The sequence below is a fragment of the Halteromyces radiatus genome (assembly GCF_025201355.1).
Source record: "Halteromyces radiatus strain CBS 162.75 chromosome Unknown BX664scaffold_2, whole genome shotgun sequence".
Classification (NCBI taxonomy): Eukaryota; Fungi; Mucoromycota; class Mucoromycetes; order Mucorales; family Cunninghamellaceae; genus Halteromyces; species Halteromyces radiatus.
The window spans coordinates 1,560,832-1,581,683 of record NW_026251688.1 but is presented as its reverse complement, the minus strand read 5'-3'; the positions used below and the strand labels follow the sequence as shown (position 1 = coordinate 1,581,683).

The following is a 20,852-nucleotide window of genomic DNA, read 5'->3' as shown; positions in this document are numbered from 1 at the left end:
GAAAACAAAAAAAAAAAAAAAAAAAGAGGGAAAAAAAAGAGAGTTATGGAAAATATATTTTCACTCTCAGCGGACGAATGGAGTGGAAACCAACTTCTCATCATTTTAATGACGTAATAAGGTTCATCTCAATCTCACTGATCCCTTTTCGGGTCTTATTCCCTTTCAAAGATATTTTTTTTATATATTTGTTATCTTTATCATCTTTTTTTTTTATAATCTTTTTTTTTTGTATCTTTTTTTTTTGTATATCTTTTTTTTTTTTTTTTTTTTTGAACGCACAGTCATAAAAGAGGACATCGGAGAATGAATAAACTTTTTTTTCTTTTTTTTTTTGAAACCAACAAAACACTAACAAAATACTATTCTTTTTTAATTATTTTCTTTCTTTCTTTTTTTTTTTTTTTTATTTATAATTTATCACTTACAACAATTTAATCATGTCTATTGACGCTTCAGCATATGCAGATCCTAATTATTTCAAAGTCTCTTTACAAACACCAATGCTTGTTGGTATTGCAGGAGGTGCTCAAGCTGGAAAAGTATGAAAAACAAACACTTTTATTTGTCAGGTTCCACATACTAACAATATATTTTTATAACAAAAATAATAACAGTTCGAATTATGTGAAATTCTTATGAGCAAGTTTAAAGGAAGTCATGAAACAAAAGTAGCCATTATCAGTTTGACCGACTTTTACCGTGAACTAACACCCGATGAACGCGTGTTATTCGAGTCAGGCGACTTCAACCTGGATCATCCAAGTATGTGATAAATAATATATATGTATATATATATATATAACCTTTTTTTTTATTTTTATTATTATTATTATTATTATTATTATTAGATGTATTTGACTTTGACTTGTTAGAATTTACTTTACGAAGACTATTACAAAATAAGGATGCTGATATACCCTTATGGGATCATGCAAAACATACAAAGTAACTATATTGGACAACTTATGTATTTATTTATTTTATTTATTTATTGAATCATTCATGTTTTTATATATAGGGTGGGGGTACGTAAAATTCAAGCTGTAGATGTTCTCTTATTGGAAGGTACTTTGGCTTTGTATCCTAAAAATCTTCGTGATCTTATGTTTATGAAGGTATTTATTGATGTGGATAGTGATCAAAGATTAATTCGAAGAAGTAAGTTAGAAATGAAAATGGTAAATTTTGTTGACTCATTATAATACTTTTTTTTTTATTATTGTATTGATAGCCAAGAAACTGACGGAAGGAACTGGTAGAACCATGTCAATTAAAGAATTACTATCTGAATATGTGAACTTTGTCAAACCAATGTTTGATGAATTTATTGCACCAGTAAGGAATATATAAATATATATTTAAAAATATATGTTTTTGTTTTAACCTTTTTTTTTTCTTTTCTATTTTGGAATATAGTCTAAAAAGTATGCTGATATCATTATACCTCGAGGATATGAAAATCTACCAGCATTGCAAGTCTTGGAACATCACCTGGAAGATCATTTGCATACACGTGCCAAAGTAACATCGACTTCTTCTTCTTCTTCATTATCATCATCAGCAACAACATCATCATCATTGGGCAATTCTTATCAAAATAGACACTACATTTCCCCAGTAGGCAAAAGGAATAGTATAGATGTAGATCGGACTACTGCTCCTATTTCTATCAAATCAAATCATACTGACATTTTGGCCACCTCTGCAGAAAGTCGATACAAGGATATCCCAGAATAAAAACAATAATGGTTTTGTTTTATCTCTCTGTTTTTTTATATCTATATATAGCATTAGATTCATCATTCTTCTATTCATTCATTCAATCAATCAATCAATCAATAAAAAAATTACATTTTATCTTTTTTTTTTTAATTTAATTTTATAAAAAAGTAGAAATCTTTTTAAGATATCATGTGAAATAAAATAAAAAAAAATGTGCCCTGTGTTTAGTATGGGAAAATCGGATATACACTTTATTCAATAATAAATCACGGAAATTCAAAAATAAGATCTTGCAAAAATAGGAAATAAAAAATATAGTAAGGATAGAAAATGAATGACAAGAAGAAAAAAAGAAGTTGAAACGCATAATCCAAATTGAATACAGGAAGTGACAGTAGTTCTATTGAATATATTGAATAACAGAAAATAAAATGTATATATGTTTAGTCAACATATCCATTCTTTTTTTATATTTATTTTAACTAATACTGTACCATCATCATCATCATCATCATCATCAATCAATGTGTTTTGACATACTGTGGAGTGATAATCTGAAAAAAGTGGTAATGCAACATCCATTTTGGGAAAGAGCGATATTTTTTTATTTTATAACATCACGAAACTATTTCCTTGTGACCCGACAAGAAACTTTGAAAACAGTGTAAAAAGGAGAAAAGTATGTATACAATCTATGGAAATTGACGTTGATCAGACCTACACATTGTATTGTAGCACAAAAAAAAAGGTACAAAGATTTGGTTTATGGGTAACTGATGAGGTCTTTTTTTTTTAGGAAGATTGGTTTTTTTTTTTTCTTAAAAAAAAAAGAGGTTCATGCATTTTTTTTCCCCTTTTCCCCCTTTCTTTCCCGTTTTTTTTTTTTTTTTTTTTTTTTTTTTTTTTTTTTTTAGCCTTGTTATTGAATTTCAGTACCTTTTGTAATGGCTCCCATTCTTTTGAAACTACATGGAGTTTCAAACATACTAGATAACTTAAACCTGGACGAATTACAAGATACTTGGAGAGTTTGTACGAATGCAAAACAAGCTCTTGAAGAAGGTTCACGATTGGAAAACATCTCATGGCGAAGATGGTATTTGAAAAAACAACTTGATCAACCTTCAACATCTCGTTCTCTACCTTCACAACAAACTGTACAACAATATAAACGTAGTCTTCTTTTACAACAAAAACGACAATGCCAACAAAATTTATCCACTACTGCCAATGTTGTTCCTTCCGTTTTTATCGATACTCAATATCACCCTCCACCGTCAAACTGTGTCACCATGACTTCAACTACTTCATCCACTTCACCTATTTTGACAAGCAATCCTTCTGTTATTACCACCGCTGCCAATGGAAACAGTACTCATGCAGCTATGTACGTTGCCTCTGATGAAACAACACCTTTATCAACATCACTTGAAAGTTCCCTTCAATCTCGATTTGCATCATCATCATCATCATCATCTTATCAATATATCAATCATCCTACTTCAATCAACACTACAAATAACCAAACAGCACTAGTATCTTCAACTTTAGCATATTATATTACAGCATCATCTATCAATCCTACACCTCCAAATAGCAATAAGGAAAAGCCAAAAAAATATCGTGTTCGTCGTCCTCTACCAGTGATTAATGCCGATGGAAATGGAAATTCAACCTGCAATGATTGTGGTACCAGAGTGACTCCCCTTTGGCGTCGTTATCAAAACAGAAATCTTTGTAATGCATGCGGACTCTAGTAAGTTCTTTCTTTCTTTCCTTTTTTTTTGGGGGGGGGGGACGAAGTTGAAAAGCATGAGATCTAGGGGGTTGAACAGAATCTTTCTGTTTGGTGCTGTTGATGTTGTGTCATTGTTATTTGTTTATCTTCTCTTCTAATCTCGAACTCTTTTTTTTTTTTTAAACATTGATGATACTAGTCGGAAATTACACAATTCGCCACGACCCGATCATTTGATACCATCCGTAACGAAATCTCCTCTCAAGAATAATAATGATGGTAACGATGACAATGGCAGATCTGATGATAAACAATTCATTCCTCAATGTTCCAATTGCAAAACACTCACCACTCCTCTTTGGCGTCGCAATGAACAAGATGGTTCTCCTCTTTGTAATGCATGTGGCTTATAGTACGTATTAAAAAAAAAAAAAGTGAATCATCATCCCACCATCCAATCATCCATACATTCAATCATACAATCATCACATCATCCTATCATCCTTACATTCAATTATCCATCATTATCCATCATCCCATCATCCACATATCATCCATCATTATCCGTCGTCCTTTCTACATATCATATTAATGATGTTCTTCTTACTTTTTATCATTCTTGATTTTTTTAGTGCCAAGCTTCACCAAGAAACAAGACCGATTAGTATGAAAACAAACGTTATCAAGAAACGCCAAAGACTTTCATAGTGACATTAGTTTAGATTTGAAATTAACTTTTTATTTTATTTTAGTTTTGGACAATAAAAAAAAAAAAAAAAAAAAGGAAAGAATTACTTAAATTCTCTTTATCAAAAAGTCATCATGTCAGCGGAGATGGTAAGACCACATTTTGGGAATACCGGAGAGATAAGGAGTATCTTATGGATATCAATAAAGCTTTATCAAGTGGATTGGTGGATTTGATGACAAAAGGTATATAATAAACAAAATGGTTCTTAAATGGAAGTAAAATGACACGCTGTATTTTAATCTTCAGTAAACAAAAGAATATTGTTTCGAATCATTTTCGTTGATACTTGGAGTACTTTTCTTATTATCATCACGACTCATCGATAGTAGATGATGATGAACTACTGGATTATATTATCTTTCTCTCTTTTTCTCACATTGACTATGTTTCACTTTGTCAGTTATTACACTACTCCCCCCAAAAAAAGTAATAATGGGGGGTACGAAGGGATGGAGTGGAAGATCTTTATATGCTACATAAAATGAATATATGGTTTACTTTGATTTATCGGATAAGGCATATAAAATGAACATTCATAATCTCGTTTTTTTTTTTTCATTTTTTAATTTCACCATTATTAAGAGTTGATCAGCATAAACTAAATGGTTAATATTTCAACCGTTATTGTTGATGATTCAGGCTGAATAATTCCTTCTCCGCGGTAAAAGTGTTTCCATATATAAACTTTTTTTTTTTTTTGTTCGATCTCATTTTCCTTTTTTCTTTATCTTTTTATTGTCAAAAAGTATATAGATACACTTCATATATTCAAATATGGAACTCTCCAAAGTAAAAGAACATACTTATTTATTCGATCGTGGAACAAATACAACCTATCTTGGCAAAACCCCTGAAGGATCTCATATCTACAGTGGCGAAACTATCAAGGTACAAAGAATGACATTCTTATTAAAGATCTATGTTCTAATCTGTCATATTATCTTTATTTAATTTTTTATTTTTATTTTTATTTTTATTTTTATTTTTTTTTAGGAATTTGCTATTGGTGAAGTCGCCAATGTAAGTAGACAATGTCAATATATGAACATAGAATGACTGACATTAACCAATGACTTTATAGGGTGGTTATGTTTTATCTGTCATGTTTGATTCTGTACTTCGACATTACTCTACACGATATCAAGTAGATCCTATTGCATTGAACTGCTTCTTTCTCCGTAAAACCGACTTGGGATCTCTTGTGGTGGAAGTCTCAGATATCAAGGTGAGTCGTAAAGGTTACTGTTTAACCAAAGCCGTGATCAAGCAACCAGTGAAACAGAGCAAGCAAAGACTAGAACATCTATCGGATTACCATCCTGAGGATTATGTAGAAAAGGTATATGGTGTATTTACTATGGGGAATATGGATAACGAAGAAGGACTTTCTGCCGATCATGATCTACCATCTCCTCCTAACAATGGCGACCGTACACTGACACTTCATCAAGGTGAATATTTGAAGGATATTGTGGTAACTCATTCCGATGCTTCACTCTGGCCTGTACCTGATTCTCCACAACCTATGGAAGTACATCAAACCACTATCTTCCGTGACGGACGACCCATCGATGCCAAATCACTTGCTTTCTGGTGTGATATGTTTGTTTCTCCTCCCAATATGTTAGGCCCCTCTATGATTGATGGTCAAATCTGGTGTGCTACAATGCAAATGGAAATTCAATTCAAACAAAAATGTCATGATGGTTTGAAGAAAATCGCAAGTAGTTTTGTTACTCATACTTTGAAAAACAGTCGATTTGATATTGATGGTTGGATCTGGGATGATCGAGGTGAATTGTTAGTTACTACCAGGTAAGAATATCATCCCTAAATATATATATATATGCGATAGAGAAATATTAATCCTTACATTCACTTTTTTTTTTTTCTTCTATAGACATCAATGTTTATGTCTTCCATGGGAAAGAAACATCAAATCCAAACTTTAAAAAAAAAAAAAAAAAAAAAAAAACTTAACATCATTATATCCCTTTGCATAGAATAGTCTTCCCTCACTCTTTATGTTTTATTTTATGATTATTCGTACACATTCTTTTTTCATAGATTCATTTTATTTATTCACTGTATACTATTCTCTTTTTTTAAAAATAAAATTTGGTTCGTTTACAATAAAACATTGTAGTGCTCATCTAGAATAATTATATATATATATTTGAAATTAAAGGGTGGCGTGGACAATTGATTTATCTCAATGAGTATTTATTCTGTCGAATAATATCGTCGAAGATTAGATTTTTCGCTTTCTACAGAAGACCGATGATGGTGGATAATAGATGATATGTGATGATGATGATAACACCAATAGTGATTACTTCAGAAAAAAAAGGTTTACAACGGATCACTTCTTCCGAGTTACCGATAAAAAAAAGTCCGCACATCTCAATTTTTCTTTCTCTCTTTTCCACAGTTTTCTTTATTTTATGACCGAAAAGCATCCTTGTTTTATAGCAGTTCATGTTGGTGCAGGTAATGTTATACTGATAACTTGCTTTTTTTTTTTATCCACTACTAATGGAAACGCGTACTTATTTTTCAGGTCATTTATCATACAAAAAGGAAAACAAGTATCGAGCAGCTTGTGCAAAGTATGGACAATACAATGTTGGTCATCCATGGAACTATCATTTATTTATTTATTTATTTATTTCTTCTTTTTTTTTTTTTTATTATCTCTTCATTAGTGCTTGTGAAAGAGCCATGACCTATTTAAAACAAGGAGCCACGGCAGTCGATGCTGTGACATTGGCCATTATCGAACTTGAAGTAAGTTGACGACGTGAAGCATAAAAAAAAAGAAAAAAGTTATCAAATCTCAATGTTTTTATCATATAGGATCATCCTATTACGAATGCAGGCTATGGATCAAATTTGACCTTCAAAGGAAAAGTGGAATGTGATGCTAGCTTGATGGATGGTCAATCTAGTCATTTCGGTGGAGTGGGCGCAGTCTCCGGTGTAAAGAATCCAATTAAATTATGTCAACGAATGGTACAAGAAAACAAAAAAGGCTTGATGTCTTTAGGTAGAGTTCCTCCTATGTAAGTCATCTATCTATATAGGTAGTTGTTCTAAATTCTCTTTTTTTTTTTTTTTTTTTTTCTCTTTGACTAATATAAATATTAGATTTCTATGTGGATCAGGGGCAAAAGAATGGGCACAATTACACCATGTGGATACTGTTCCCGAAGATTCTTTGATTGAAGGTAATTTTATAATTTTTGATTTTATGGCATTGGATCAAGGAAAAAACTGAACATTCCTTTCAAACCACTTTTATATGGAAATGATTTAGAACAAGCATTCAATACTTATATGACTCATATGCAAATGGTCCACGACAATATGAAACAAGGTAGTAGTAGTAGTGATGCTGATTTTGGACATGATACTGTAGGTGCAATTTGTGTGGATGAATTTGGCAATATAGCTTCAGGTGTCAGTAGTGGTGGGATCTCATTAAAATCTCCAGGAAGAATAGGTGAAGTACGTTTGGATAGATGAAAAAAGGAAGAAATAACCCACTGATACATTCTTTCTTTATATTTTATTTTATTGTTTTATTTTATTGATGATATATATATATGATTAGGCTGCTATGTATGGTAGTGGATGTTGGGCTCAAAACCAAAATGGAACAAACACAGCTGGTCTGGCTTGTAGTGTATCTGGTACTGGAGAACAAATCATGCGTAGTAGATTTACCAACAAATGTATGGATCGATTACTTATCGAAGATGATATGCATCATGCTTTGAGTTCTGCACTAAAGAAGGATTTTTTAGGTAATCAATAGAAAAAAAAAAGATAGAATGAGGGGAATGGATATGAACTAACAAAAATGGAACTAGATTCTCCTTTCTTGACAATGTATGACGATAAATCAGTAGGATTGATTGCTTTAAGGTTATCCAAAAGTAAGTTTATTTGAATAGGATAGGGATATATTTTAACTTAAAAAACACTGCTGATTTTTATGGATATACAGAGATCGAATTTTGGTATGGTCATGTTACGGAAAGCATGGTAAGTTGGTAGAGATTATTAATAGGATATGGAAATAAAAAATGTATTCAATATATTATTCATTTTTAATATTTAGGGAATAGGTTATATGTCATCAACGTCAAACAAGTCAAAAGTAAGGACCCAAAAGAAGATAATCTATTCATACTAACTTCTTTTTTTTTAATAGACATTTATATCAAGAAAACCGAACAACGAAGCCTTCGTTATCTCTGGTTCTTTAGTTAATTAATTAGATTATAAACTTATTTATAAAATGGATGATGATATATAATAAAGAAAATAAACGCAATCCAAGGGAAAGATCCAGTAGAGCGATTCTGATTGTCTTGATAGTCTTTTTTTTCCTTTTTCAAATTTCGAAGTCAGTCTACAAAAAAAGTCGTCATAAAATTGTTTTCGCTCTCTTTATTCATTTTTTTTTTCTTCCCTTTCCTTTCTTACTTTCCTTTTCAAACTTTTTTTTTTCACATATATTCAACATGTCAATCGGTGTTCCCATCAAACTTCTTCATGAAGCACAAGGTCATATCATTACTTTGGAATTAAAAACTGGACAATTGTACCGTGGCAAATTATTAGAAGGTAAGTTATTTTGGCAATTGAAAAGAAAAAAAAAAGCTGTTTGTCATTGGTAGTAGTTACTGCCTTACATGAAAGAACAAATAGTTTTTTTTTTCTTTTTTCTTTTTGCTCTCTTTAAAGGAAAACGAAAAAAAGATATTGTGTATACGTGTATATGTGTATATATGTATGTGTGTTATGATTGAATTCAGTAAACTCACCAAGATCTTTTTTTTTTTATTGTTATTATAATCTATATTGGACACCTTTTGCGAAACGAACTCTTGTGCTTCATCTTATCTTTTCTCTCTCTCTCTCTTCAACTATCACATTTTGTATCATGGACAACATCATTTATTATTATTTTTGAACGATTCATCTATCTATTCACTCAGCCGAAGACAATATGAATATTCAACTTAAGGAAATCACAGTGACCGCTCGGGATGGTCGTGTATCACAACTGGATCAAGTATATATTCGTGGATCAAGTGTACGGTTCTTCATTGTACCAGACATGCTCAAGAATGCTCCCATGTTCAAACGTGCAGCTCCTGGTGCTATGAAAGGAAGAGGGCTTGGTTTAGGACGAGGCACTACTCCTATCAGAGGTAAGAAAGAGAAAAAAAAATAGATGGTGAAAATATCTGGTTATTCATTTTATATCGCTTTTTTTTTTTTTTTTTTTTTTTTTTTAATTGTAGGTCGAGGTGGACGAGGTGGATTCCGTGGTGGTAGAGGTCGTGCACCTGGTCGTGGTGGATTTTAGTTTAGAAATCTCATATATATATACTTCCTTTTTTTTCCTTACTTCTTTTTTTTTTTTTGTTGATGGGTATGTGGGTTTATTTTGATTTGAAATACACATATATTTATATACTTTTTCGCGTTTAGTCATCATTCTTACAATAAAAAAAATATATTTTTACATTTTATTTTTCCTTATAGATTTTTTTTTTTTTTTTTTTTTTTTTTACATTGTGGAGTGTACTATGAAACATCAATAACAATAAATCAAATCAACAATGTTCATCGTAGTTAAATTATATATAATCGAAAGAAAAGTCTATTGTTTTTTATTTTTATTTATATGGAGAGAAGAACAAAACAGGGAATAACCAAAGAAAAAAAAAAAAGAAATAAAGACATAGAGGGTGATAATCATGAATGATATATATGTATGTGAAATTTTGAATCCAATTATAACTTGACCTTTCCATCAATAATGGATTGTTGATCTTCCATAGTAAAAGGAACATAAGTATCACCACGAAGCCAGTATATGGGTTGATCCTTAGGCACTTTTGTCAAATCAATACCTTGGTTTCTATATTGGACCTTTTGTTGTTTGAAAGTACCAGTGAGTTCCATGGCAGGTACAATACGGATGAAGACGGGGATAGCATACTTGGGCAGCTTGCGATACAAATATTGATATAGGTCCTTGAAATCGAGTTTTTGACCTTTTTGGATATTGACAGCAGATACACCTACACGACCATCATGATGAGGGACCAAAGCTCCATAGACATTGGCTTCAGCAATACCAGGATATAATCCTACGGCCTGAGCTACTTCAGTTGTCGCCACATTTTCAGATTTCCAGCGGAAAGTATCACCTACACGATCACCAAAGTAAAAGAATCCATCGGCATCCAATTTCAACAGATCACCACTACGGAAATAGGCATCCCCTTTTTCAACTACATTCTTGAGAATCTTTTTGTCAGTAGCTTCCTTGTTCTTGTAATAACCATCAAATTGAAGAGCATTGTTGGGATCCATGCGAACAATCAATTCACCTTGTTCACCAAATGCACATTCGACACAGTAGCCTTCTTGGTTTCGTAAAGGTTCTTCAGTGACGGGATCAATCTTGATTAATTTCAATTCACGACGAATACTTCGGAAAAGATAACCACGATGACCAACAGCTCCAGCACCAAAAGGACCTGTGTTCACATTGAATAAACTAGTAGGTGCCTCGGTGGCAGCATAAAATTCACAAATACGTGGAATATTGAAACGATCACGGAATCGATTCCATACATCAGGTCGCATACCGTTGCCATAGACCATTTTGACATTATGATTTCGTTCTTGAGGATGACTAGGTTGACTGAGTAAATAACGACAGAATTCACCAATATACTAAAAAAAGAAAAAGGAATGTTTAAAAAAAATATAGGAAATAATTCTTCATTCTTATATACTTACAGTAAAGGCAGTGACCTTATAATCAACACAATCATTCCAGAACCGACGAGCAGAGAATTTACGACCAAGTACAACCGTTCCACCAGCTTGTAAAGTCGTCAAACAGGATACAATCACTAAAAGAAAAATAAAAGATTTTAGTTTGTTTTTTTTGTCCGATGGTATATATATGTGTGTGTGTGTGTATAAAAGGAATTTGACGTACATCCAGAACTATGATAAATAGGCAAAACACAATAAACGCGATCATTCTTAGTAACGCCTGTAACTCCAGAATACATCACCATAGCAACTATTTCATCCAAAAAAAAAAAAAAAAAAGTTAGACCTATTGAAAAAGAATTTGACCAGATTGATCTATGACATACAATTGACACGAGAATGTTGACTAACAGCAGCTTTTGGCATACCAGTTGTTCCACTATAGAAGAAAGAGTTAAATCCATTTGTTTCGCTTATCACATATGTATTACCTTGTATAGATCAAAAAGGCGGCATCAGAATTAGAGATATTTTTCAGGTACTTTTCATCGGTATCATGGTCAGAGTAAGGATGAAGAACTTGAGGAGTGATAGTAGGACATAGGTCAATAGACGTTTCAGTCAGTTCGGTTGCTTCACCATAACTAAAGAATTGGACTCCAGTTGCTTGATGGATCACGGTAGCCACTTGTTTTTCGTATACCGGATCAAATAAGAAAAGTTTGGTTTCGGCAATCTTGATACAATGTAATAAAGAAGCATCGGCCAAATTATTGTTAACCAAGGAAGGAATAGCACCAATCTTACTAATAGCGAATAAAGTGATGAAGAAGGTAGGATGGTTTTGATGCATCATACAAACGATATCTAGCGTTTTCGAATAAAAGAAAAAAAAAAGAGTTAACCTTTGGCTATTACTTTTTTTTTTAATTACCTTTGGATTTAACATTTTGAGCAAGTAACCAATGGGCCTATAGATAAATTGTTTTATAAAAAAGATTAGGATATTAAAAAAAAAAAAAAAAAAGAAAAAGAAAACAGATTAGGAATAATAGACATTACCAACTTGTTGGAAGCTGAATTTCATAAGAAAAGAAGAAGAAAAGAATGATTTTTGTCAGTGAAAACTATGCTAAAAAGGAAATTCAGTGTAACATCGAGTAGGAGTTTTTACCTTTTTCAATATGTCGAAAAGTATAAGGTTTGCCTTCAAATAAAAGATAAACTTGATCAGGATTGGCCTTTGCTCTTTCTTTGAAACGATAATAAAAATGAAGTTTGTCTTGGAATGACCAAAGCTTGTGACTTTAATAAAAAAAAAAAGAGAAACATAAAATTAAAAAATCCCCAATATTGAACAAAATGAGAACTTACTAAATTTGAGCAGCAGCACCAGATTTAAGTTGATGATAATCTCTACTAAGTAAGAATCGAGCATCAAGATACATACTTCCAATAAATCCACCTACACCTGTTGCTACTACTGGTAATAACGAATCTAATATATAATAACAATTAACATATCAATCTATGATTATATTTTTTTTATTTTGATTTACCTGCGCCCATTTTATATATATATTGAAGAAAGAAAAAAAAAAGGATATAATGAACAAAAAAAAAAAAAAAAAAAAAAAGAGAGAGAATGAAAGAAAAGAAAAAAAAGAAAAGGAACAATGAAATTTTAAAATTTTGCTTTATATAAAATTTTGAGACAACGCTTATGATACTGTAAAAGATTGGGGTCAGCAATTCAACCTTCACGTGGATCCATCATGTTCAAAGAAGCTTTAATTCATTATCCGACAATGTGGATCTTTCAAATCAAAAAGAAACTAATAATGAGTATATAAAAGAGTTTTATTTTATATGATATAATAACAAGAAAGAAAAAAATAACTAAACTAAACTAAAACCAAATGCCATCCAGTACATTTAAGCCTATTCAAATCAATTCACTTTGACAGTATTTTGAGGAGATGATGATGATGATGTTGTTGTTGATGTTGCTTTCTGATGATTATATATATCGTTGATCCATTTACCAACTTGTTTTAATAATAATCGATGTCGATCTTGTATTTCATTTGAAGAAGAAGCAATGACATTGGCTGTTGTTACCTTTGTTATTGTTGTATTTGATTTAGTAGGATATTGCGCCTTTTCATCATTGTCCAATACAGATAAATTGTCGAAACTGACCAAGAGATCTGTTACATTGCTACCCTCCTTTGTTTCCAATCCCTTCTTCTTTTCATCATCCAGTGATGACGATTCAATGCTGCGTGATGTTGTCTTTTTGTTATTGTCTTTTGCGGTGTCAAAGCTTGCAAATACATTGATCATAGTTGTCACATTCTGTTTGTCTTGTACATGATCAGTGTTCACATTTGGTTTGGTTGGTTTGTATGATTGTGATTCCTTCTTGTCAATCTTGGCATCGGTTGGATTATTGTATTTTTCAGATCCCTTTGCACTGGTAAAGTTCAACGCACTACGTACATCAGGCTGGAACATTGGAGCCATATCAGGAATAGATGTATAATGTTGTCGTTGTCCAGTTGTCATCAAAAGTTGTTGGTATCCTTGTTGTTCTTGTTGTTGTGCCATTTGATTCATCAGTTGTTGCTGATCATGATACAAATCTGTAGATGATTGTATCGGTAAGGATCGTACATACATATCATCATTGGCTACTGGATACATCATCATGGCATCATTGTACATATGTTGTTGTTGTTGAGGAGGTGATGGAGTTGGATCTTGTAAAAGTACATTGTAATTGTCGAAAACCGTATTATTATTATTATTATTGTTGTTGTTGTTATCTACTTGCTGTAACATACCAGGGGATCCAATACTTTCACTAAGTTGAGCAAGCCATGCATTCATATCAGCCAATTGTTGTTCACTACTAATATTGATGTTAAGTTGTGAAGGTGTAATGCTATCTGTATCCATCATATTTTGTAAGTAGTCCAAACGCTGAGCAATGTCATCATTATATACGGCCTTGGCATTGGTGTCCACTGGGAATATCAATCCAGACATGGCTTGTTCAGGAGATTCAAATGAGAATGATGGTTGTTGCTGCGGTTGATGATGATGATCAGTAGGGAATTGATCAGACATATCAGTGGAAGGTGATACACTTGCATAAAGCCAACCACCACCGTTTTCATTGGAAGTGTTTGTTAAATCTAAGAGAAAATAAGAAAGAAAAAAAATCAATAAAAAATTTTAATAATAAATAGTTTTTTTTATTATTACCTTCAGAATAAGCACTTTGAGGAGGAGATACAGGGTGTTGAGGAGAAGCATGATTCAAAGGACTAAGATGACCAACATCATATTGAGCTTGTCTTGGAGGAGTCAAAGGTTGTTGAGGTTGTTGTTGAGAATAATGTCGCAAGTTGGATAAGTGTTCATCAGTATGAATTTTTTCATGTTTTTTCAAGTCTTGAGGTCGTTTGAAAGCCTTTTTACAGTAAGAGCATCGGTGAGGTTTCAAAGGAACATGAACTCGTAAGTGACTAGTAATATGATCCCTTTTTACCACTGTAACATCACAATTGACCCAATGACAAGTCAGGCACAAGTTTCCAGTTGATTTCCTTCCTACATGATCGTTAGTCAAATGACTATAAAGTTGTTCAGCATCAAAGTATTGTTGAGTACAGCCTTGCCAAAGACAGGTAAAAACTTCGTTATCCATAACCGTATAAAAAGAGTTTTGTTAAAGAAAATAAATAAATAAAAAAAGAAAAAGAAGAGACAAAGAACAGATGAAGAAGTTAAAAATAACTAAAAAAGAAAAAATTTATGCCAAGGATGAAAAAGTGTAATAAAAAAGAATAAGAAAGAAAAAAAATACGAAAATAAAAAAAGAAGGAAAGAAAAGGGAGTTGGTTCTTGGCACTGTATTGGAAATAAAATAAAAAAAAAAACTTACACACAATCCAAGCAGAAACTAACAGTATGTTATTTCACCTCCCGCAAAAAGTTGCCAAGAAAGTTGTATCATTAGCTCCGATTGGCTGATTTATTCCAAGACACTTTTGATAATCTTTTTATTATTTTATATAAATTTACAATAAATACAAATAATAAACAAATACACTAACTAATATTATTCTATTCCAACCATGATTCAAATTAACTATTGAAGATCCACTAGTACTACCATTCTTTCCACCACCAGATGATCCACCACTATTATTACTGTTATTGTTGTTAGTTGCCGAAGTAAAAATAGTTTGTGCAAAGCCAATACGATTTTGTTGCATATCAAATACCATATAAGCACTTCGTAAAATGGATTGACCAATCAGAGTCGAGGATGGGCCAAAAGTAGAAGAGGAAGTATCATCAGAAGGTGCCACAGCCAAATAACATCCACTTGCATCTTGAAGTATCATATCTGTCAATGCTACATTGATCACGGCAGCAGAATTATTGGTTGCTGAAGAAGAACTTGTCATTTGGAATTGAACGGTGACGTTACTTTCAGAAGCCATAGCACAATCTACCATAAACATCCCAGTACTGACATCTTGTTGATATACACCAGGACCAAAAATAGAAAGCATCAGACCTTTGACCATGTTCAGAGGAAGATAAGATAATGTAGTGCCAGTGTCGATGATAGATGGTACAGGAGATGAGAATTGTAAACTAGATGTATTGCCTTTGCCACCGATGACATTAAAGCCTTGACCAAGAACAGTCCAGAACATATATCCAGTTGAGCTTGCACCAGCAGTTGTTTGTTGCACAGGTACATAATTAATGGAACCAGAATATTTCGTATTGTCTATACCACCAAAGATCACTTCACCAGACCATCCGAGTGTTTGAGCATTATTTAAGTAAATAGAGAAGATCGGATTTTGTATCAAGTTTTGTTGTAACAAGTTGAAAACAAATGGATTATAAGCTGATCCATTTTGATGTGCAATAGAAGTTAAACCTGGATAACCTAATCCCAAAATACCACTGGCAGGAACTTGATCGTCTGATGTCGTATTTCGTAAACCAAGCGCAGTCATTCGAGTAAAAATATTGCTAGATGCAATTGCTAAACCCAGTTGTTGTTGTTTTACTACTGCACCACCTATTGTCACAGTTTCCTTGATATAAGTTCCATTGGCTGATCCTAATCCATAAGTAATCTTGAAAGGTATAGTAGTATTGTTATATGTAGATGATTGTGTTGGATTAAATTTAGGCACAGGGCAAACGACTGATGGACAATCTGTAGAAGGGACCCATAAATCACCACTATAGAAAAGATATATATATATATTAAATACCTATTCTTTTTTTTTTTTTTTGTATATTTACCTTCCAGTATCTAAAGTGACAGCAAATGTTTGACCAGGAGTACCGATATCAACATGAATAAGGTATTGTGAAGAATGAGAATTGTATAACAAATTTTGATATCCATCACGTTTGATAATAGAATCTGTTGGATATGTTTTTTCAATAAAAGGAAGGCGTATCAAAGAAGGTTGTTGATTGTCATTGGCATGAATGACACTTGTACCTAGAATACAAACAGAAAGGAATGTCAAGAGAATCATATATAATTTTCTTCTAACAATAAAAAAAAATTTAAATAAAAGAAAGGAAGGGGGGAAGAAGAAGAAGAAGAAGAAAAAAGTATAGTTTAAAGAAACAAAAAAAAAAAAAGAAGAATAGGAAAAGAAAGAAAGAAAGAAAGAAAAAGGTTCGAAATGTAACACGGTGCATTTTACGGATTTTCAAACTCTTTTTATGGTTGCACACACAAATTGAATAGAAAAAAGGAAATACTCAGCCGCAAAGAATACAGATAGCTCTGATGTCAAAAGTTAGTTATTTAGAAGATCATATTGACAAGAATATATGAGAAGAATATGATATCATTCACCTAAAAAAAAAGTTCTCATTCATCATGTTCTCCCAAATCATTTGTTGAATACAATTTAATCATGAATTATGTTCTATATTCTACTTTTTTTTTATTTCAAAAAAAAAATAACTAACTATCTATCTACACTTCATCAGTAACAGCACCCTCACTAGCACTCTTAACGGTCATGATGTATCGAGCAAGAGTACCTTTGGTATATTTAGGTTCGGGAGCTTTGAAATTAGCACGACGTTTGGCCAATTCTTCTTCAGATACTTGCATGTTCATTTCACGAGTTTCGGCATCAATGGAAATAATATCACCATCTTCTACTAAACCAATTGGTCCACCAACATAAGCTTCAGGACAGACATGACCAACGATGAAACCCTTTGAAATAGAATAAAGAATCAATATCAGCCAAATCAAATCTTCATCCTTTACTACTAATTGTACTTACGTGAGATCCACCAGAGAAGCGACCATCAGTAAGAAGAGCTACATCTTTACCCAAACCAGCACCCATGATGGCAGAAGTAGGTTTCACTATTCAACATCAACAATAAAAAAAAAAAAAAGATCAATTACCTTTTTTAGTAGTAACAGTATTTCTTTCACTTACACATTTCTCTCATACCAGGAGAGCCTTTGGGACCTTCATAACGAATAATACCAACTACCTTTTCACCAACCTTGAATTCACCATTTTCCAAAGCAGAAATAAAGTTTTCTTCACCATCAAATACTCTTGCCTTGCCAGTAAAACTCAATCCTTCTTTACCAGTGATCTTTGCAACGGAGCCTTCAGGAGCTAGATTACCAAAGAGTGTTTGTAAATGACCAGTTTGCTTGATAGGTTCGGATAAAGGACGGATGATATCTTGACCTTGAGGAAGTCCAGGAAGGGAGTATAAATTTTCTTCCAAAGATTTGCCAGTAACTGTCATCACATCACCATCAATCATTTTGTTTTCCAAAAGGTATTTCAAAATAGCAGGGATACCGCCAATACCATGCAAATCTTCCATCACATATTTGCCACTATAAAAAATAAATAAAATATCATATAAATACATATTTGATTTTTCCTTTCTCTATCTCTTTATCCCTTTTTTACCTAGGTTTCAAATCAGCCAAGAAAGGAGTACGATCACTAACATCTTGGAAATCCTTCAAAGTCAATTTGATATCCACACTACGAGCAATAGCAATCAAATGAAGAACAGCATTTGTAGATCCACCCAAAACAGTAGTAAGCACCATAGCATTAATAAAGGCTTGTTTAGTCATAATATCTTTGGGTTTGATATCTTTTTCTAACAAGTTAAGAATAGCAGGACCAGCATTCAAGCATTCTTGGATCTTTTCAGGATAAGTAGCAGGAGTAGATGAACTGTAAGGTAAAGACATTCCCATAGCTTCAGCAGCAGAGGCCACTATACATATAATTACACAAATTAGTATACAAAGATAAAAAAAAAAAGTATACAGATAATAACTATATATATCTAACTTTGTATGTATTAAGAAACTTACTAGTATTGGCAGTGTACACTAATATCATGTATAAAGACAAAAAAAAAAAAGATGAGTTCAATACTTAATGATTAATAATGATCGTTTCTTACTTCCACCACAAGCACCAGGACCAGGACAAGCATGACGGATTATATCATAACGTTTGTCTTCATCAATACTACCGGAGACATATTCGCCATAAGCTTGGAAGGCAGACACAATGTCAAGATTGCCACCACCACAAGATTTTCCAGGTTGAATAGTACCACCATAAATCATAATAGAAGGACGGTTGAGACGACCCATAGCCATCAAGACACCAGGCATATTCTTGTCACCTATAATAAATCAAAATATCCAGATCAGATCTCTATCCTTTTTTTTTTTTTTAAAAAAAAAAAAAAAAAAAAAAAAAAAAAAAAAAAAAGAATAATTCCAATCACTTACAGCCAGGAATAGAGATATTAGCATCATACCATTGACCTCCCATGACCTATTGTTATATATACAAAAAAAAAAGAATATGTATAAATATATCCATACAAAATTTTCATTCCATGATCTTCATCTTTTTCACTTACGGTTTCAATACTGTCAGCAATTAAATCTCGAGATTGAAGAGAATAACTCATACCACGAGTACCCATAGAAATACCGTCACTAACACCTACAGTGTTGAATCGGTAACCAATCAATCCAGCTTTTTGAACACCTTCCTTGACCTTGCCAGCCAGATCTAATAAATGCATATTACAGGGATTGCCTTCATACCAACTATCATAAAAAAAAAAAAAAAGAGAAAGAGAGAGAGAGGTATTTAGCTAAAAAGTTGAATGAAAAAGAAAGTATATATCTACTTACACACTAGAGATACCGACTTGAGCCTTGTTCATATCTTCGTCCGTCAAACCAGTAGCATACACTATATCAAAAAAAAAAAAAAATAAGTTGAATGAATTCACTGAACACGTTCAAGTCTGACTCGATTCATTTCTCACATAAATATATTTCTGTATCTCTCTTATTCTTTTCACTTACACATAGCTTGAGAAGCACCTTGAGATTTGGGTTGAGTAATAATAGAACTATATTTATTCAACTTTTTCTTTTCAGAAGTGGTAGCAGCATAATGTCTTAAACCAATGGGTACAGCTTTGTTAGCTTCGCGCCTATAAAAAAAAAAAAGTTGACACAACATATATACTCTATGTTCACTTTTTAAAGAAACTTACATTGAACGAGTAGTAAGAGGTGTTGCTCTTGAAAGTATCCTAGAGGCCATGTCTATACACAAAGAAGAGAAAATAATACTAGAGAAAGAGTGGGGAGAAAAAAAAAAGTGGGAGAAAGAGAAAGGAAAAACAAAAAAAAAAAAGATAGAAACAATTTTCCAAAGAAATAGGCATAATTTTTACCGTATTGACTCACAACAACGATTTTCTAAGCCAGCGTTCTGATTGGTTACTGATAAACCCTAAATCTGGCACTCGATGAAACCATTGGATAGCGGAATATGTCACTATCATAAAAAGTAAAATGTTCATAGTATATAATGGTTATCTTAACGAGTTAGATTGAAGTGGTATTGTTGGTGGCTTATTATGTGTAGTACACATCTCATTTCTTTTTTTAAGTTTGCATAATATGTGGTTGATGTTCATACGAATACTACGATATACAACGACTTGATAAAATCATAGAGTGAGAATAGATTTCCCTCGAGAACAAATTGATATGTAAATCTATTTCGATGTAAAATGAAAATCTAAGCATATATTTTAATTAAAAAAAATAACTTTATATTATTTTATTCATTTATCCATCATATCATTATATCATCATCCATCATCCCGCATCATAGATTATTACATACATCATACATATCACATACCATACTATCATCATGTCCTCTGTTAATGGCGTTTATACAGTATGATGATAGATCTAAATCTAAAAATGGTTGATTAGAGCTGTAGATTCACTTTTTTGAAAACTTTGAATGAACTTTTTTTTTTTGAAAATTTTGTGATTTTACAGCCAAAAATTTCAAATTCCTCAGCCAAATTTTAGCTATAAAAATAAATCGTCGAGGGGTCATCAGGCAATCTTTCGAAAAAACGATGAAATAGTTTGGTGATCATTGTACATTACGCGGTAAGGTAAGCGATAAAATAGTATTAGATGGTACTAAGCTATTTTTTAGAGAGGAATCTAATGGTGGTCATTTTATTGGATGATGATCATTATTGAATGAGAAATGACAATATTGACTTTTATTTTTTATTTTATTCTATAAATTGGGAGGTAAGGTATAAATTGTTATTAAGACAAGTGAAAGAGAATGATTTCATCTATGTTGTATCCAAATTTGGTGCGATGATGATCACTTTTGAGCGAGTTGCAAAAGGTATAAA

At 32.3% G+C, this 20,852-nt stretch overlaps 9 protein-coding genes across 9 annotated transcripts; 5 read left to right on the top strand and 4 right to left on the bottom strand.

The window, feature by feature from the left end:
• Positions 1-396: 396 nt before the first annotated feature.
• BX664DRAFT_324752 (uridine kinase family-domain-containing protein) lies at positions 397-1,880 on the top strand. Its single transcript, XM_051543904.1, has 6 exons — positions 397-542; positions 618-765; positions 852-948; positions 1,022-1,161; positions 1,235-1,338; positions 1,420-1,880. Exons 1-6 carry the CDS (start codon positions 441-443, stop codon positions 1,738-1,740), a joined length of 912 nt encoding a protein of 303 aa, XP_051402986.1. The 5' UTR covers positions 397-440; the 3' UTR covers positions 1,741-1,880.
• A 759-nt stretch (positions 1,881-2,639) lies between these two features.
• Positions 2,640-4,226, top strand: BX664DRAFT_383149 (uncharacterized protein). The gene is made up of 3 exons (XM_051549100.1): positions 2,640-3,481; positions 3,663-3,875; positions 4,096-4,226. Exons 1-3 carry the CDS (start codon positions 2,670-2,672, stop codon positions 4,169-4,171), a joined length of 1,101 nt encoding a protein of 366 aa, XP_051402985.1. The 5' UTR covers positions 2,640-2,669; the 3' UTR covers positions 4,172-4,226.
• A 718-nt stretch (positions 4,227-4,944) lies between these two features.
• Positions 4,945-6,224, top strand: BX664DRAFT_324746 (thioesterase-like superfamily-domain-containing protein). The gene is made up of 4 exons (XM_051543903.1): positions 4,945-5,102; positions 5,208-5,234; positions 5,296-6,029; positions 6,115-6,224. Exons 1-4 carry the CDS (start codon positions 4,989-4,991, stop codon positions 6,164-6,166), a joined length of 927 nt encoding a protein of 308 aa, XP_051402984.1. The 5' UTR covers positions 4,945-4,988; the 3' UTR covers positions 6,167-6,224.
• A 432-nt stretch (positions 6,225-6,656) lies between these two features.
• BX664DRAFT_275017 (threonine aspartase 1-like protein) lies at positions 6,657-8,630 on the top strand (the record flags this gene model as incomplete). The annotated part of the gene is made up of 11 exons (XM_051541263.1): positions 6,657-6,704; positions 6,775-6,823; positions 6,920-7,001; positions 7,071-7,276; positions 7,362-7,441; positions 7,531-7,721; positions 7,828-8,020; positions 8,087-8,152; positions 8,224-8,261; positions 8,338-8,376; positions 8,431-8,630. Coding segments are annotated over 11 exons (1,055 nt in total), but the record flags the coding sequence as incomplete, so codon positions are not given.
• A 47-nt stretch (positions 8,631-8,677) lies between these two features.
• Positions 8,678-9,795, top strand: BX664DRAFT_324741 (Sm-like ribonucleoprotein). Its single transcript, XM_051543902.1, has 3 exons — positions 8,678-8,846; positions 9,221-9,436; positions 9,530-9,795. Exons 1-3 carry the CDS (start codon positions 8,744-8,746, stop codon positions 9,592-9,594), a joined length of 384 nt encoding a protein of 127 aa, XP_051402982.1. The 5' UTR covers positions 8,678-8,743; the 3' UTR covers positions 9,595-9,795.
• A 230-nt stretch (positions 9,796-10,025) lies between these two features.
• BX664DRAFT_370392 (uncharacterized protein) lies at positions 10,026-12,611 on the bottom strand (the record flags this gene model as incomplete). The annotated part of the gene is made up of 10 exons (XM_051548638.1): positions 12,584-12,611; positions 12,399-12,522; positions 12,199-12,329; positions 12,087-12,100; positions 11,959-11,995; positions 11,516-11,891; positions 11,411-11,463; positions 11,248-11,334; positions 11,043-11,158; positions 10,026-10,976 (listed from the first exon to the last, which is right to left on the bottom strand). The coding sequence occupies exons 1-10, from the start codon at positions 12,591-12,593 to the stop codon at positions 10,026-10,028; spliced, it is 1,899 nt and encodes a 632-aa protein (XP_051402981.1). The 5' UTR covers positions 12,594-12,611.
• A 270-nt stretch (positions 12,612-12,881) lies between these two features.
• On the bottom strand, positions 12,882-14,851 carry BX664DRAFT_324737 (uncharacterized protein). Its single transcript, XM_051543901.1, has 2 exons — positions 14,295-14,851; positions 12,882-14,224 (listed from the first exon to the last, which is right to left on the bottom strand). The coding sequence occupies exons 1-2, from the start codon at positions 14,737-14,739 to the stop codon at positions 12,975-12,977; spliced, it is 1,695 nt and encodes a 564-aa protein (XP_051402980.1). The 5' UTR covers positions 14,740-14,851; the 3' UTR covers positions 12,882-12,974.
• Positions 14,852-15,112: 261 nt separating this feature from the next.
• Positions 15,113-16,609, bottom strand: BX664DRAFT_259301 (aspartic peptidase domain-containing protein; the record flags this gene model as incomplete). Its single annotated transcript, XM_051540582.1, has 2 exons — positions 15,113-16,304; positions 16,368-16,609. The coding sequence occupies 2 exons, from the start codon at positions 16,607-16,609 to the stop codon at positions 15,113-15,115; spliced, it is 1,434 nt and encodes a 477-aa protein (XP_051402979.1).
• Positions 16,610-17,004: 395 nt separating this feature from the next.
• BX664DRAFT_324734 (dihydroxy-acid dehydratase) lies at positions 17,005-19,776 on the bottom strand. Its single transcript, XM_051543900.1, has 11 exons — positions 19,671-19,776; positions 19,477-19,607; positions 19,300-19,360; positions 19,020-19,212; positions 18,886-18,931; positions 18,549-18,776; positions 18,457-18,474; positions 18,038-18,356; positions 17,543-17,961; positions 17,381-17,466; positions 17,005-17,310 (listed from the first exon to the last, which is right to left on the bottom strand). The coding sequence occupies exons 1-11, from the start codon at positions 19,718-19,720 to the stop codon at positions 17,062-17,064; spliced, it is 1,800 nt and encodes a 599-aa protein (XP_051402978.1). The 5' UTR covers positions 19,721-19,776; the 3' UTR covers positions 17,005-17,061.
• Positions 19,777-20,852: the final 1,076 nt, after the last annotated feature.

Bases quoted from the DNA above. Each gene is read 5' to 3' on its own strand.
- BX664DRAFT_324752 (XM_051543904.1), top strand. From the start codon at position 441: ATGTCTATTGACGCTTCAGCATATGCAGATCCTAATTATTTCAAAGTC. The intron at 543-617 runs GTATGAAAAACA...AAATAATAACAG, and splicing joins GAGGTGCTCAAGCTGGAAAA to TTCGAATTATGTGAAATTCT. The intron at 949-1,021 runs GTAACTATATTG...TTTTATATATAG, and splicing joins GATCATGCAAAACATACAAA to GGTGGGGGTACGTAAAATTC.
- BX664DRAFT_383149 (XM_051549100.1), top strand. From the start codon at position 2,670: ATGGCTCCCATTCTTTTGAAACTACATGGAGTTTCAAACATACTAGAT. The intron at 3,482-3,662 runs GTAAGTTCTTTC...TGATGATACTAG, and splicing joins TGTAATGCATGCGGACTCTA to TCGGAAATTACACAATTCGC. The intron at 3,876-4,095 runs GTACGTATTAAA...TGATTTTTTTAG, and splicing joins TGTAATGCATGTGGCTTATA to TGCCAAGCTTCACCAAGAAA.
- BX664DRAFT_324746 (XM_051543903.1), top strand. From the start codon at position 4,989: ATGGAACTCTCCAAAGTAAAAGAACATACTTATTTATTCGATCGTGGA. The intron at 5,103-5,207 runs GTACAAAGAATG...ATTTTTTTTTAG, and splicing joins ACAGTGGCGAAACTATCAAG to GAATTTGCTATTGGTGAAGT. The intron at 6,030-6,114 runs GTAAGAATATCA...TTTCTTCTATAG, and splicing joins GAATTGTTAGTTACTACCAG to ACATCAATGTTTATGTCTTC.
- BX664DRAFT_324741 (XM_051543902.1), top strand. From the start codon at position 8,744: ATGTCAATCGGTGTTCCCATCAAACTTCTTCATGAAGCACAAGGTCAT. The intron at 8,847-9,220 runs GTAAGTTATTTT...CTATTCACTCAG, and splicing joins CCGTGGCAAATTATTAGAAG to CCGAAGACAATATGAATATT. The intron at 9,437-9,529 runs GTAAGAAAGAGA...TTTTAATTGTAG, and splicing joins AGGCACTACTCCTATCAGAG to GTCGAGGTGGACGAGGTGGA.
- BX664DRAFT_324737 (XM_051543901.1), bottom strand. From the start codon at position 14,739: ATGGATAACGAAGTTTTTACCTGTCTTTGGCAAGGCTGTACTCAACAA. The intron at 14,225-14,294 runs GTAATAATAAAA...ATTTTCTCTTAG, and splicing joins TCAAAGTGCTTATTCTGAAG to ATTTAACAAACACTTCCAAT.
- BX664DRAFT_324734 (XM_051543900.1), bottom strand. From the start codon at position 19,720: ATGGCCTCTAGGATACTTTCAAGAGCAACACCTCTTACTACTCGTTCA. The intron at 18,777-18,885 runs GTAAGTGATTGG...GATTTATTATAG, and splicing joins TAATATCTCTATTCCTGGCT to GTGACAAGAATATGCCTGGT. The intron at 17,467-17,542 runs GTAAGTGAAAGA...GATGTTGAATAG, and splicing joins TCCTGGTATGAGAGAAATGT to TGAAACCTACTTCTGCCATC.